Source organism: Nesoenas mayeri (assembly GCF_963082525.1).
Source record: "Nesoenas mayeri genome assembly, chromosome: 14".
In the NCBI taxonomy this organism is placed as follows: domain Eukaryota; kingdom Metazoa; phylum Chordata; class Aves; order Columbiformes; family Columbidae; genus Nesoenas; species Nesoenas mayeri.
In genome coordinates, this window is record NC_137556.1 from 9,309,393 (window position 1) to 9,321,862 (window position 12,470).

General features: G+C 38.4%; 1 protein-coding gene across 2 annotated transcripts in view; it reads left to right on the top strand.

Moving 5' to 3' along the window:
* TRPC7 (transient receptor potential cation channel subfamily C member 7) overlaps positions 1-12,129 on the top strand; it is a gene marked incomplete at both ends in the record, with an annotated part of 66,898 nt that extends 54,769 nt beyond the window's left edge. Inside the window, 6 exons of one of the 2 annotated variants that reach the window (XM_080353127.1) lie at positions 821-1,016; positions 3,486-3,707; positions 6,672-6,752; positions 9,832-9,885; positions 11,175-11,250; positions 11,987-12,129. In XM_080353127.1, the coding sequence (XP_080209253.1) occupies positions 821-1,016; positions 3,486-3,707; positions 6,672-6,752; positions 9,832-9,885; positions 11,175-11,250; positions 11,987-12,129 (772 nt within the window). The remainder of the gene's footprint in view (positions 1-820; positions 1,017-3,485; positions 3,708-6,671; positions 6,753-9,831; positions 9,886-11,174; positions 11,251-11,986) is intronic. The other variant, XM_080353128.1, reaches the window with a different exon arrangement.
* Between the last annotated feature and the right edge of the window lie 341 nt (positions 12,130-12,470).

Genomic DNA, 12,470 nt, shown 5'->3' on the forward strand with positions numbered 1-12,470 from the left:
TTCCACTTCTGCCTGTTATGGCTTTAACTGCTCTGCATCAGACTCTCCCTTTGACCTGTTGGTCCAGTCGCATCCTTTCCAGCCCCATTTCTCTTTGCCGTTGGCTTAGTGCCCTGTTTTTTCCTATCTTTTAAGCTTTTTATAGTCCTCTGGTTCCTTTTATTTTCAATCATTCCATTAAAAAGTCTTTCTGCAACAACTTCTGCCACTCTTAAATTTCAAACTTTTGCTGCAAATCCTGGGGTGTCTGACTTGTTTACAGTCCCAGAAAAGAATGGGAGGAAAAATCAGACTATGGACTTGACTAAATCTGCACTGTATGCTCTTTTTATATTAATGCCACAAATCAGAACCTTTCAGTTACTTCTCCTGGGTAAAAAGTAATGTTTTTCTTCAGCTCTGGAAACAACATATAAGATCAAACTAAGTTCCTTCTTCCCTTTCCCTGATAACCTCTATCAGTCCTTTCTGGATGAGAAAAGGTTGAGTGAGTACAAATAAAAAGCCCTACACAAAAAGTTTCAAACTGCACATTGCCCATGGAGAAGTGCTGACCCGGGACACAAAATCCCAGTGAGAAATAATACAACAGATGGAGCAAATAAGGGGACACTGTAACTTTATAGGATTAATCAGAAATCGTATTTCTTTATCAAATCAGGAAATACGTTTGGGCACATCCCTGGGTGATGGATAATGGCTTACAAAGCCTGTGCCAAGGCATCATGTTTAGTTTGGTGGATTGTCACTTTTATTATTAGCATTTGACCTGGCTAACCTGATGTCAACTCTATAAAGTGATTGTTTGCTTTATTTTTAGGGTAGAAGAAAGTTTTAAAACCTTATTCTGGTCAATATTTGGCTTATCTGAAGTGATATCTGTGGTGCTGAAGTATGATCACAAATTCATTGAGAATATTGGATATGTACTCTATGGAGTATATAATGTGACTATGGTGGTGGTGCTGCTTAATATGCTAATAGCCATGATCAACAACTCCTATCAGGAAATTGAGGTAAGATAAGAGATTAGATTACAAACTCAGTGTACTTAATCATCACTGATAAAGAAAATGTTAAAAAAATAAGGAAGCTGTAATTTATTCCATATGCAAGATTAGTGCTGTTGAAACACAGATCTTACACTGAGTAAGACTTAAGGCTGTGTCTGTCCCCAAATTGCAATTTAATTAATAATTAAAATGAATCATTTCTAGAACAACTTCAACTTCCTTGTTTTTAATGACCATCTGTGAGTAAATCAAATTTTCTTTACATATATTTAATGACAGTAATTTGTGATATTTTTACTCCTTGTCTTGGTTATGATGATTTATTCATGTGTGTTACCTTAGCTGTGTTGTTTGCTTATAACAGACCAAGTAATATTTCATCTGGCTTTTTGCCTTGTTCTCTACTGGTTAAACATCCAACCCAATCTAGGTCTGAAACTCATGTATTCATATTTTAAAATTCCTTATTTTCCAACTAACAGGTATATAACCTTGCTATATATATTTTTGAGGAGTGTCTAGGTCTGCAAAACATGATTGCATGAACATTCACAAAAGCAACTTTTAAAGGATATGAACACAGCCCTCAAGGGATATGAATAGGTTTGTGCAAAAAAGCATTTGCAGCATTTACCCAACTTTGTTCAGTAGTATTGCTATTAATATTGTCAGACTGGATTTCCTAATGTTTTGGACATAAACAACTCTCTTCTAATGTAAATAAAAGCGGAAAAAAACCCACAAATATTTGGATAACATTAGGGCTGAGTCATCTCTTCTGATTTGTTAAATGTCACGTTTCTGTAAGTGGGTTTGTATTAATTATTTGTTCTAATCTCCCCTCAGAACCTGATACTGCAAAAGGCCAGAACCAAAAATGTTTTCTTACTGTAATGTCTGATTAATCCATGTACTGTAGTGCAAATATAGCTCTATCGTGTGTGTGGTGTAACTAAATGTCAGAGAGACCTTACATGTGTTCTCTGCCCCAGTAGCTTTCCTGCATGCAGAAGGCAGAGTCATTGTCCCAAAAGTTAAGATCAAGCATCTTCCTGAATCCTCTTCTACTGAAACAAGATTGACTTCTGAAGGGGTCTCAGCCTCATGCTGCCTTTTCTAGTTATTGTAGGAGGCGGAAATGCTCTTGAAAGTTTCTGAAGAAAAATCTCTAAAAATACTTGAATAGGTGGCCTATATTACAATAACTTTCTAGTTTAAACTTTGTGATGATCATTTTCCTGGAAAAAAGCTTTATCATCCTTCCTGATGGCATAGAAATTTCCAAAACTACTTGTAACTATCAGCAAATTAAACAAGTGTGAGCAATTTGGCCCAGATCCTTCTACTTGAGGACTAGGAAAAAACTAGTAAATCCCATACTAATTAATTCCTTTCAATCCTCAGTAGTAAGGAGATTAAAGACAGTCATCCTACTGAGTGAAGAGAAAGTCCAGGCTTCTGTGAGGTACAACCCCAATGAGAAGACCAAATGGCAGAAGTGAATGCTGCTCCATTGGCGGAGACACGTTGCTGTAACTGCAACAGAATTAAGCTCTGTTGTGTTTTGCCAGTTTTTGACTGGGTTTCAGAGGTATGGGGTGATCAGAGGTTATTAATTTCAGCAGAACACAGATGTACATGAGTACAGGGTGTTGGCAGATCCACGCTTCTGTTGATGCTGCTGGCCTCTATATAAACTGCTATGAAACAGCTGCAGAGCAGCTGTGGTTCATCCTAGTTTTTGCCTGATAAATGGTCCTGATAAACAGCCCTGACCATCCTTCTGTAAAAATGCCAAGCATATCCATAAAGTGTGTGCTAGCCTTACCCTTGTATTTGGAAGTGATCCTTGCCCACCTTGATAGTTCAGAAAGGAGATTCACAGGCACTGAGTGATGGATTTCTCTCCACCCTCATCAGTGGCAGGAGGTGAATAGTAAGAGAGTTAAGGTGTGTTGTCCTAGAGATATGTGACGGTGAATGCAAATAGGAATTCAGCTAATGACAGAAGAAATCAGTGACCTGGCCTCTTCTATGGGGGGTTCCTGGCCAATGCAGTGCAAACAGTTAGCTGGCAGTTAGATAGCGTTGCAGTTAATCAGAGACAGTCTTTGTTGTTGTCACACACATAACAATTTATTCTGCTTTCCATTACTCTGTACGTGTACTGACACAAGCACTTGATTTTTACTGAAAGACAACACCTTTGCCATCCCAGGAAACATAAAATAGTCTAGTATTTGGAGGACTTATATTCTCCATTATATTCATTGCTTTGTTCAATTTTTTCTTATTTTAAGATCACTACAGAGAAGTCTACAAATACATGATGTGTGCAGAGGTCTTGGTTTTGCAAACAGAAATCTGATTCTAATCAAATCCTACCTGTATATTTGTCTTTAGCAATGATAAATTCCTTCCTATTTATTATGTATTTGGGTGTCGTATTTTTTTCTTTCTTCCCTTTCCAAGGAGGATGCGGATGTGGAATGGAAGTTTGCACGAGCCAAGCTCTGGCTATCCTACTTTGACGAAGGAAGGACTTTACCTGCTCCTTTTAATCTAGTGCCAAGCCCTAAATCATTTTATTATCTCATACTGAGAATAAAAATGTGCCTCATAAAACTCTGCAAATCTAAGGCCAAAAACTGTGAGAATGATCTTGAGATGGGGATGCTGAATTCCAAACAGCGGGTATGTTGTATCTTCACTTTTCAACTTCTTTGTAGAAAGGATTCATGTCAAGGACTTTCTGGAGGGTGCTGCATGATACACAGGTAGATCAGAGACATGACAGCCTCTTGTTTAGCCTCATTGGTGTGTATTAGTTGTATTACATTGCACCTAGAGGGTCCTCCCAGACTTGAGACCTCATTATATTAGGCACTGTCTGGACAAAAGGGAAAAAGCAATTTTATAAAAGCAGGCAATCTTATAAGGGAGTTTCCCAAGGCCAAAGACCAGGGGCAGAAGCAGAGGCACAAATAGGATCCCAGCTTGTCTGGCTCCGCATCTACCCAGCACGCCTTTATGCCTCGTCAAAACGTCCACCTTCCTTTAAGTGATTTCCAAATTAATTTTACTGGCATTACAACACTTACTGCCATTCCAGGTTTGGGAACAAGTTTCTAAGCAGAGCTTAATAACACCTCCTAAATAACTAAAGGTAAAATTAACAACCTCTGTACTTACATCTGCCTAGTGATGTGTAGCCACCAATGGGTACATCCCTCCTCAGACGCTGTCCTTTTGGTCATTTGAAATAGAAATTTGCTTTGGAAATACTGGCTGCACAGCATCACACTTTCCTCAGCACAGTGAGTGTCTGCATGGCAAAGCGGGAGAAATGCAATAATATGGTTAGTGCCAAACCCTTCCAACAGAAGTAACTTTGCTCCCCTTGGGAAAATGCCAGAGAAATCAGAGAAAATGATGTTGCCTATGGAAATTATTATCTGCAACACAGTGCAGAGCATCACTGGGATGAAGTGTTCTTAGGACATAAACTTGTAACAACCACAATCCCACTCACATGGTAAATCCACCTGCTTTACCTTGGAGAAGAAAACACCCAAAACATTCACAGGAACTCAACCAAAGCTACTCAGCTTCTGTCATCAAATGCAGTAGAGTCAAAGATGCAAGGATTCAGCTTTGATTAAAAGATTCCTGGCCTTTATTTAATTTTCTCAGCTCAGGCTGGTTTTGAAACAAGAGAACAACACTGGGAACCCATTCCTGGGGAAAATAAAAGCCCTCTAAAATGTGTTGTCTCTTATGACTTACAGTCACTACATGTGAGAGACTGGTGCGGCTCCTTGGCAGGCTGACCAGCTTTTCTAGGGCACGTACTCTTCCCTCAGCCTGCTCTCAGACATATCCATCCAGGCTTTAAAACCACAGCTGGACAGGAGAGGGAAAAACTGGGTGACACTGAGACTCTCCAGCTGAGATATGGGCAGCCAACCCCCAGTTTGAGGCTTGCAAAAGAGAAGAGTTGTAATACGAGAGACCAAGGAGAAGGAAAGCAAGGTTGGAGGAGGCTTTGCAGAGTTTGCCTTTGTAAAGCACAGCCTGCTTTGGGGCTTTGTCTGGATCTCTTGGTTCTCCTTGAAGGAGCAAACAGCTGAGCAATACAACTGATGGTGATTCATCTGGCTCCAGGCGAAGCCCATGGCTTTGAAAGAGATCATGCTCCCATGAATTTAAGAGAACTGCTCAGGTCTGATGTTCATTCAGTCTCTGCTGGCACCTAAATGGAAGGGAGAAGTATGTCCATGGACTCTTCTCCATGTTATAACATAATTTAACTATCCAACATAGTGAGCATTGCCAAAATAAACAAGCATTTGGAGGAATTTTAGTCTATAAATTCATTTAACACTGCTATTGATTACTGAAAGACCCACTAGAACAGTGGAGTCCTCAATTAAAATAAACACTTGTCCTTTAGCGAACTCAAATAATGATTTTAAAAGATAATATTTTTAAAATATTATTTGAATCTAACTACAGAAAACTCACTTTGTCTGAAATTTACTTTCTGCTTCAAAGCATAAACCAAAGTAATACAATTTTCTCTAAGCCTCTCTTTCCCCAAGCCACATGAGTGAAAGTGTCTGGATTACCCTTTTTCATGAAACTCATGCAATATTCATAGTTTCCATGGCTTTAACATAAACAATTAAGAGTATCAATCATTTCTTGCTTACCTGTTGATTTTACTTACAGATCATCCTCAAACTGTCTCTGTAAGACCATGGCACACCTGATGTGTAAAAAAGAAATTTAAAAAAACACATTATGATTTGAGACTTTAAAAGCAATCATTATCAGCATCCTGATTAAAAAATATATAAAAATAATAAAAAATAAATCAACTATTTCTCATCATCTTTTGTCCAGCCAGGGAAGAAAATCCCTTAGTCAGGGCCTTCCCTGTAATACACTTGCATAGAGGTGCAGAAGTCTATGATATTAATTGGCTCCTCTGGTTCTATTGTATGAATTAATTTCTTTCAGTAACTGATTTTTTTTTTGTTATAATTTGGACCAAAAGTTCAGACGTAGATAATAGAGTCAAGGCAAACTCTTACAAATATTGTGTGTAGTCTCCAGAAAATTCTCCTTGGAAGCTTCTAGAGTAATAAATAGGAGATGTGAAGTCCTCTGATTTAAAACAAAAACAAAAAACCACAAACAACTCTTCTATTTTTTAAAAGTGCATATTTTGTTGAGCTACAAATGTAGAAAATGGTACTGCTGTTTTAAAAGGACCAGTGAAAATCAATTGTTTCAGAATTTGTTTTTGTACCACATTGATTTGTTCTCTCTAAACATAACTTTGTTTTTCTTCCTTTCTTAAACTGTGTTCTAAATTGATAATCATCAATTTAACACCTTCTTGTCTAACACTTGTGTGAGAATAGCATTTTTCCTAGATAATTTAGAATCCATTTTTTTCCAGTAATTTGGGGGTTTTGTTACCTTTTCCCATCTTTCAAAAGTTTACTTTTTAGGTCTAAATGTGCTGGCTTTTATTCTGTTCATACAGCAAACCATTTCCTACTGTTTTTATAAAGCTCTGCTTAGTTTGGGCTGTCTGGGTATGAGAAGCTGTCATTGATTTAACTATATCACGGTGTTTTATAATTTCAGAAAGTTCGTTTTCACTCTAGCACTCGAAATACAGAAAATTTTTCTGTGAAGAATGCTTATAACAAGCCCACAAGATATCAGGTAATCACAGCACGAAAGCAAGAGCCAGGGGTCATGTTTGCCTCTTCCAGTCGATGCCATCCTGGGACTTGCCAGGCTGGGGTTTGGCACGGGACTGGCCTGGGACACTTCACCAAGACAAACGCAGCCTGTCACTCATGGTGTTAGCATTTGTCATACTAATTAATTCCACTCTAGGATTTTTAATATAATACAAGAAACATCATTCAAGCTTTAATCTTCCAATGTTGCATTGACAGCGCTTCATTTGTCATGACACAGCATCATCTCTCCAGCCTTTGCGTTAACATTTGCATGTGCTTTCTCTGGCAGTGACTTGTCCTACTGAGCAAACCCTGCAATGTGGTGTGGTTCAAAAATACCTGTGGCTGCAGCAGTGGCATGGGGTCCCCCCACCATCATGACAACACAGACAGCTGTCTCAGATGGAGTGTTTGTGCCAGCAGATGTATTATTTATTGTGCAAATATATGCAGTAGGGTCACATAATAAGCAAAATGTGCCCCACAGGACTGTTAACATATTTTTTAACATAAAAGAAACCTAATTGTAAGTGATATCTCTGAAGGAGCCAACATAGAAGAGAGTTGAGGAAAGTAAAATTAGGTTGGATGCAATGGTGATTCTAGAATTGGTTCTGTCCTGTGTTGGTAAAGTATCCAGCACAATGGACTATTAGGCTGTACAGCATACCAGTAATAAATTTCCACTGGTTTTAAAAGTAGTCCAGACTTCTGTGTGAGGATAGAAGATGTGTCTGAAAGTCTGCTTTTGAGATGGGATATGTTCACTCTGGCATCTGGTGTTAATTGGCTTGATACCATCAAAGGCAAAGGGAAGAGATGATTCTGTCCCACTCAAAATGACATTTCAGCATTTCTGACATTTTCTTGCCCATTCAAACCCCCCGGTAATGAAAAGATGTGTCAGCCTCTGCTGGACTCATTCTCTTCCTGTAGCTATTATTTCTAAATGAGATTGTCTAATGTAAATTATACCCTTATTTCCAAGGTTGAAAAGCCAAAGACAGCTGTGAAAAATAGATAGAAAATGATAACTACCCGTTATTTTGCTTTAATAATGCACTTACCAGGCTTGTCTTCAAATGATCTTAGAAAGTTTTAGTTGCTGTAGGAAGAAACTCCCCAAATAATAAAAGGAGACTGTAACAGTTTTCATTATCTAAAGATAAAGAAGAACAAAGAGTTAGATAGTCTGGGCAGCAAGGTTTCTTCTACAACTGGGAAAACCTTTGAAGCTGTAGCTTCTTGCTGAACTGTTTTTTTTAGTTGCATTTCTCAAGTGATGTATCTGCAGCCTGTGTACTTGAAGCGTTATGGACATACAGACAGCGCTCTTGAGGGATAATAAACGTATGCATAATCTAAACATGCAATAATTTTAAAAGTAGGAGGAACAAGTCGTCACACAGCTGTCATGATCTGAGAATAAGCTAGTCTAGGCAAAACTATGCCTTTATCAAATCCTCTTGAGCTGAGACTTTAAGAGGGAGAATTGCTAGAATGTTGTGCTAGGCTTACAGGTTTTTCCCACTTTCATCACTGCAGACTGTCATACTATCAACAACATGTTCATCTACAAAACTCAGGAAAGGATTTGTCAAGAAAAAAACCCGAAGCAATAGTTTGTACTGTTAAAGGCTCAGAAGTATATTTCTTTGCTGTTTGGAGAGACAAAATAGCAAAGAGGTGAGAAATGAGCAAATTACTTTGCTCACTTCACTCTTGAACTCTTCTGCTGTCTAACTGATAACATTTGCATTTGAGACCACCAGGTGTGAGATCTGATGCCCCAGTGCGTGGTTGTCCCCTCTGATCACTGCTGACTTGCATCTCATTTTGACCAGGAACATGAAGGTGCAAAGAAATTCCTCCCATTAGTGCTGCCCCGGGACCTCCCACACTCATGCCAAACAACATCTGCAGTGTCCACAGATGTGCAGCATCCGGAAGAAACCTGTCAGTAAATAGCAGTACTAATGCCTACAACAATGTCATCTTCAAAGGCACATATAAATGAAGTCCAGAATAAAATGCTATAAATAGTGAAGTGTAAAGAAAACATGGCCTCCAAATTAAAGACAAGGAACTAGCAGTATTTATCAGACCCAAAAAGCCAGTGGTTGAACCAGATATTGAGCTCCAAATCTCACAAGTCCCAATTCAGTGCATTGGCCACAGATCTGTCCTTTTCTTCTCATTTCCCTCTGTGCCAGAAGTTATGGAAGGTGTTCAGATAGCTGATGGCAAATGCAGAGCTTGAAGTTTGTGCCAATGAATACATTAAAAATATTGAATTCAGTGAAGAGTTATAATTTACAAATGCCTGACCTGTTCCTAGAACCTATTGTCTTAGGACTATTTTAAGACCAACATTCAGTAACTAAGTGGTGCATGGTATGAAAGATCTCTAAGACCTGAAGAATTTCAATTAAATTTTAGAGAATGAGGGAACAGTATTTTATAGAAATCAGATGTAATTTAATTGTTTCAAGTTTAGCATTCATTACAAAGAGGCTGTCTGTAAATTTTGTTTAGCATTTCCCTGCAGTAACAAGGATTATTTTGCCAAGAGGCTTTTTCATTCATTGTAGCTAAAAGGAGCAGTACTGGGGAGAAGGGGTGAAGCAAGGCTTAGAAGGCACAGAGCAATATGGAGACAAAAAATAATCACTTTCCTAAAGCTATTGGCAGAAATATCTACTAAATGGCTAGGCAGACTCATTAAAAGTGGTCATTTTTTAATATTTCGTTTCTGTAGACAAATCTGACTACAACATGCACTTGATAGACAAGGCAGCCTTAAGCTTGCAACTTCTGTCACACATACTGCATAATGTAGGATGGCATTTGAGTATTGTCCATCAAAAATACAAGCTGTATGGGAACTAGAGAAGATAGATGTTATTGTATTTTCCAGGTAATAAGAGCATTCATAGTGTGCTGATTCTTTGTTTAAGTCTAAATTCCCTCTGTCATCCATTCTGGAAAAAAGAATTTTTTGGGGATCCAGGATTTCCCTACTTCCCCCAAACATTACTTCATTTATGTTTTCTCAGGTGACAACCCTACCTCCCTCTGGATTCTACTACCTTGGCCATCTTCAACACACCGTAGGTGCATTGTACCTCATCTCTGTTGCCTTAGTGACCCACACGGTTAGCCAGATGACTCTTTGTTACAAGGACAGTCTTAAACATCCCATACTCCATGACTGCATGACCTATACAAATTACTGGATCTTTCTTTGATGTTCACATGCCTTTTGCACTGCTATAATCTGTATTTGGATACTGAGGAAAAAAAAGAGCAGGTGTACTGATTTCTTAATTCATATTTCACACTCTTTGCAGCATTTTTCAGTGGTGTTCAGAGACATGTGATTGCTACAGAGCAATAATGTAAGTGATCCCATGCTGGCAGAGGCTTTTCTCTCAACACTGGCCATCTGGTCAATGAAAGACATTTGTATATCTGTTCTTAAATGCTCATTGAGCTCTCCTCTGTTTGCAGAGGATGCACCTAATTCATTGTTTCTGATAGAGCAACCCTTTTTTATGTTTATCATGGCTGAGATTTATTTTTACCCATTGACGAGTGCCTTTTCTGCAGGGAAGAACTGGCAATGACACAGGCCTTCAGTTGTAACCCAGTGTGTAGCCCAAGACTGACAATCTTACTTTCCTACTAGATAAATGTAACTTATGTATTTTTGGAACAATATCACATTGCAAGCTCATATCCATAACCATCTTCTGCTGTTTCCATATATGCTGTTCCTTACTAACAATCTTCTCCCATTTTATAATTCTACATGGCTCTTTTTTGCCCTGTTCCTCAAAATCTGCCATTTCCCTAAGAAACTTCTCTCACTTAAGCCAAATTCTCCACATCTGTTCAAACTCTCTTTTCTCTGTCCTTCACTAAATTGATTTTTTTCTTCTAAAACCACAATTGCAAGGCAGAGTCTTTCCATTAACCTCAGGTCAGATGTTTAATTCACCATCATGAGTGAATTTGCTGTCATTAATTAACCACTTATTTCTTCCTGTAAAGTATTTTTTAATTGATACATTAAACATCAACATGCTAAAAGAAGCCTCTGGATCCCATTTCTTAGCTTGCTATTGGATCATCTGTGTCTTCTTTCTGTCTGTGGGACATACTCTGTATTCATGTGCATCCCACAACATACCCCAAAGGGCCTTGTATGGGGGCTCATTATGGAATGGCTGTCAATCAACTATTGTAGTACGGAGTTCAATAAAAAATATCTTTGCATCCTCTGAAGCCAAGTTTCATCCATAGTGAAACTGGGTATTTGAATTGCTCATAATAAGTCAAGAATTAAGGCAATGAGGATAAGCTCATGTTAAGTTAAGTGTTTCTGTTCTCTTTTTAGAAAATAATGAAACGTCTGATTAAGCGGTATGTACTGAAGGCTCAGGTTGACCGAGAAAATGATGAGGTCAATGAAGGCAAGTGGATTTTTATAATTGACACAGATTAGAGCATATAATATTATTGCTATTGATATGGCCAGTAAGAGGGCTGAGCTTAGATAACATCCTCTGTAGACACAGAGGATGCTTGTGCTCACACTATGGTGAGCAGTGGTGACTCCGAGTCACACTTATGTGCTTGAAATCCTGGGTCCTTAATTTTCCTTAGCAGGGCACATATACCATAGGATCTGTCTTCACATAATCCTGATCTGCCCTATAGTTCTATCTTTTCTTGCTTTACAGCATCCATTATATTGCAAGCACATAATCTTGTCTTGGGTTTTAAGCAAAGTAATTTATTATTGTCCTGCCTACCCCAAGAACTTTTTTTGAATTGGACCAAGATTTGTATGGCCATGGTATATTATATGCAGATGGAAAAGAACCTCCTTCTAGCACCTCTTAACTACTACTCTCCTGCAAATGTCCTGTGTAGGTGGAGATCAATACATGGAGAGAGAACAGGCTTGAGAAAAAAATATTAACTTTCCATACATACTTGCTGTTGCTGTCAGTACCACTACTGCAAGTATAGGTTATTTCTTATAAGTCAGTCAAATATTAAGTGCACAAATACAGGGACACTATATGGAGCTCCACAAACAGTTATGACCAAGGACACTGGAATTAATTCTTTCTCAGGTCTTAAAATTAAAGAGTTTAATTATTTGGTTCAATATTGCTAACAAAAAAATTTTCCTCCTTTTAGGAGAACTTAAAGAGATTAAGCAAGATATTTCCAGCCTTCGCTATGAACTCTTAGAGGAAAAGTCTCAAGCTACTGGTGAGCTGGCAAGACTAATACAGCAGCTGAGCGATAAATTTGGGAAGAACTTAAATAAGGACATTTGATGGTGAACACAGAGAAAGGCATCGTGTTTTCTAAACATTATTCAGTCTCAACCAGCATCTTAGGAGGGCAAAAACCAGCCAAAGGATGGGTACTGCACACTTAGCTTCTACTAACTAGCAAGTATTGATAGGAGCACTTTGCATTACTCCTGTGCTTGGTGAGTTACCAGTTAAATATTTATGATGCAAAAGTGATTTACTGGTAAAGATACATGCCCTTTGACATCAGAAATAGATGTACCATAGGGAAGGCACCTTCTAGTTAAAGGCAAAAGAAAGACAGATCTTCATCCGTCTGACTCTATTGACGACAATGCAACTGTACTCATTTATACCAATGG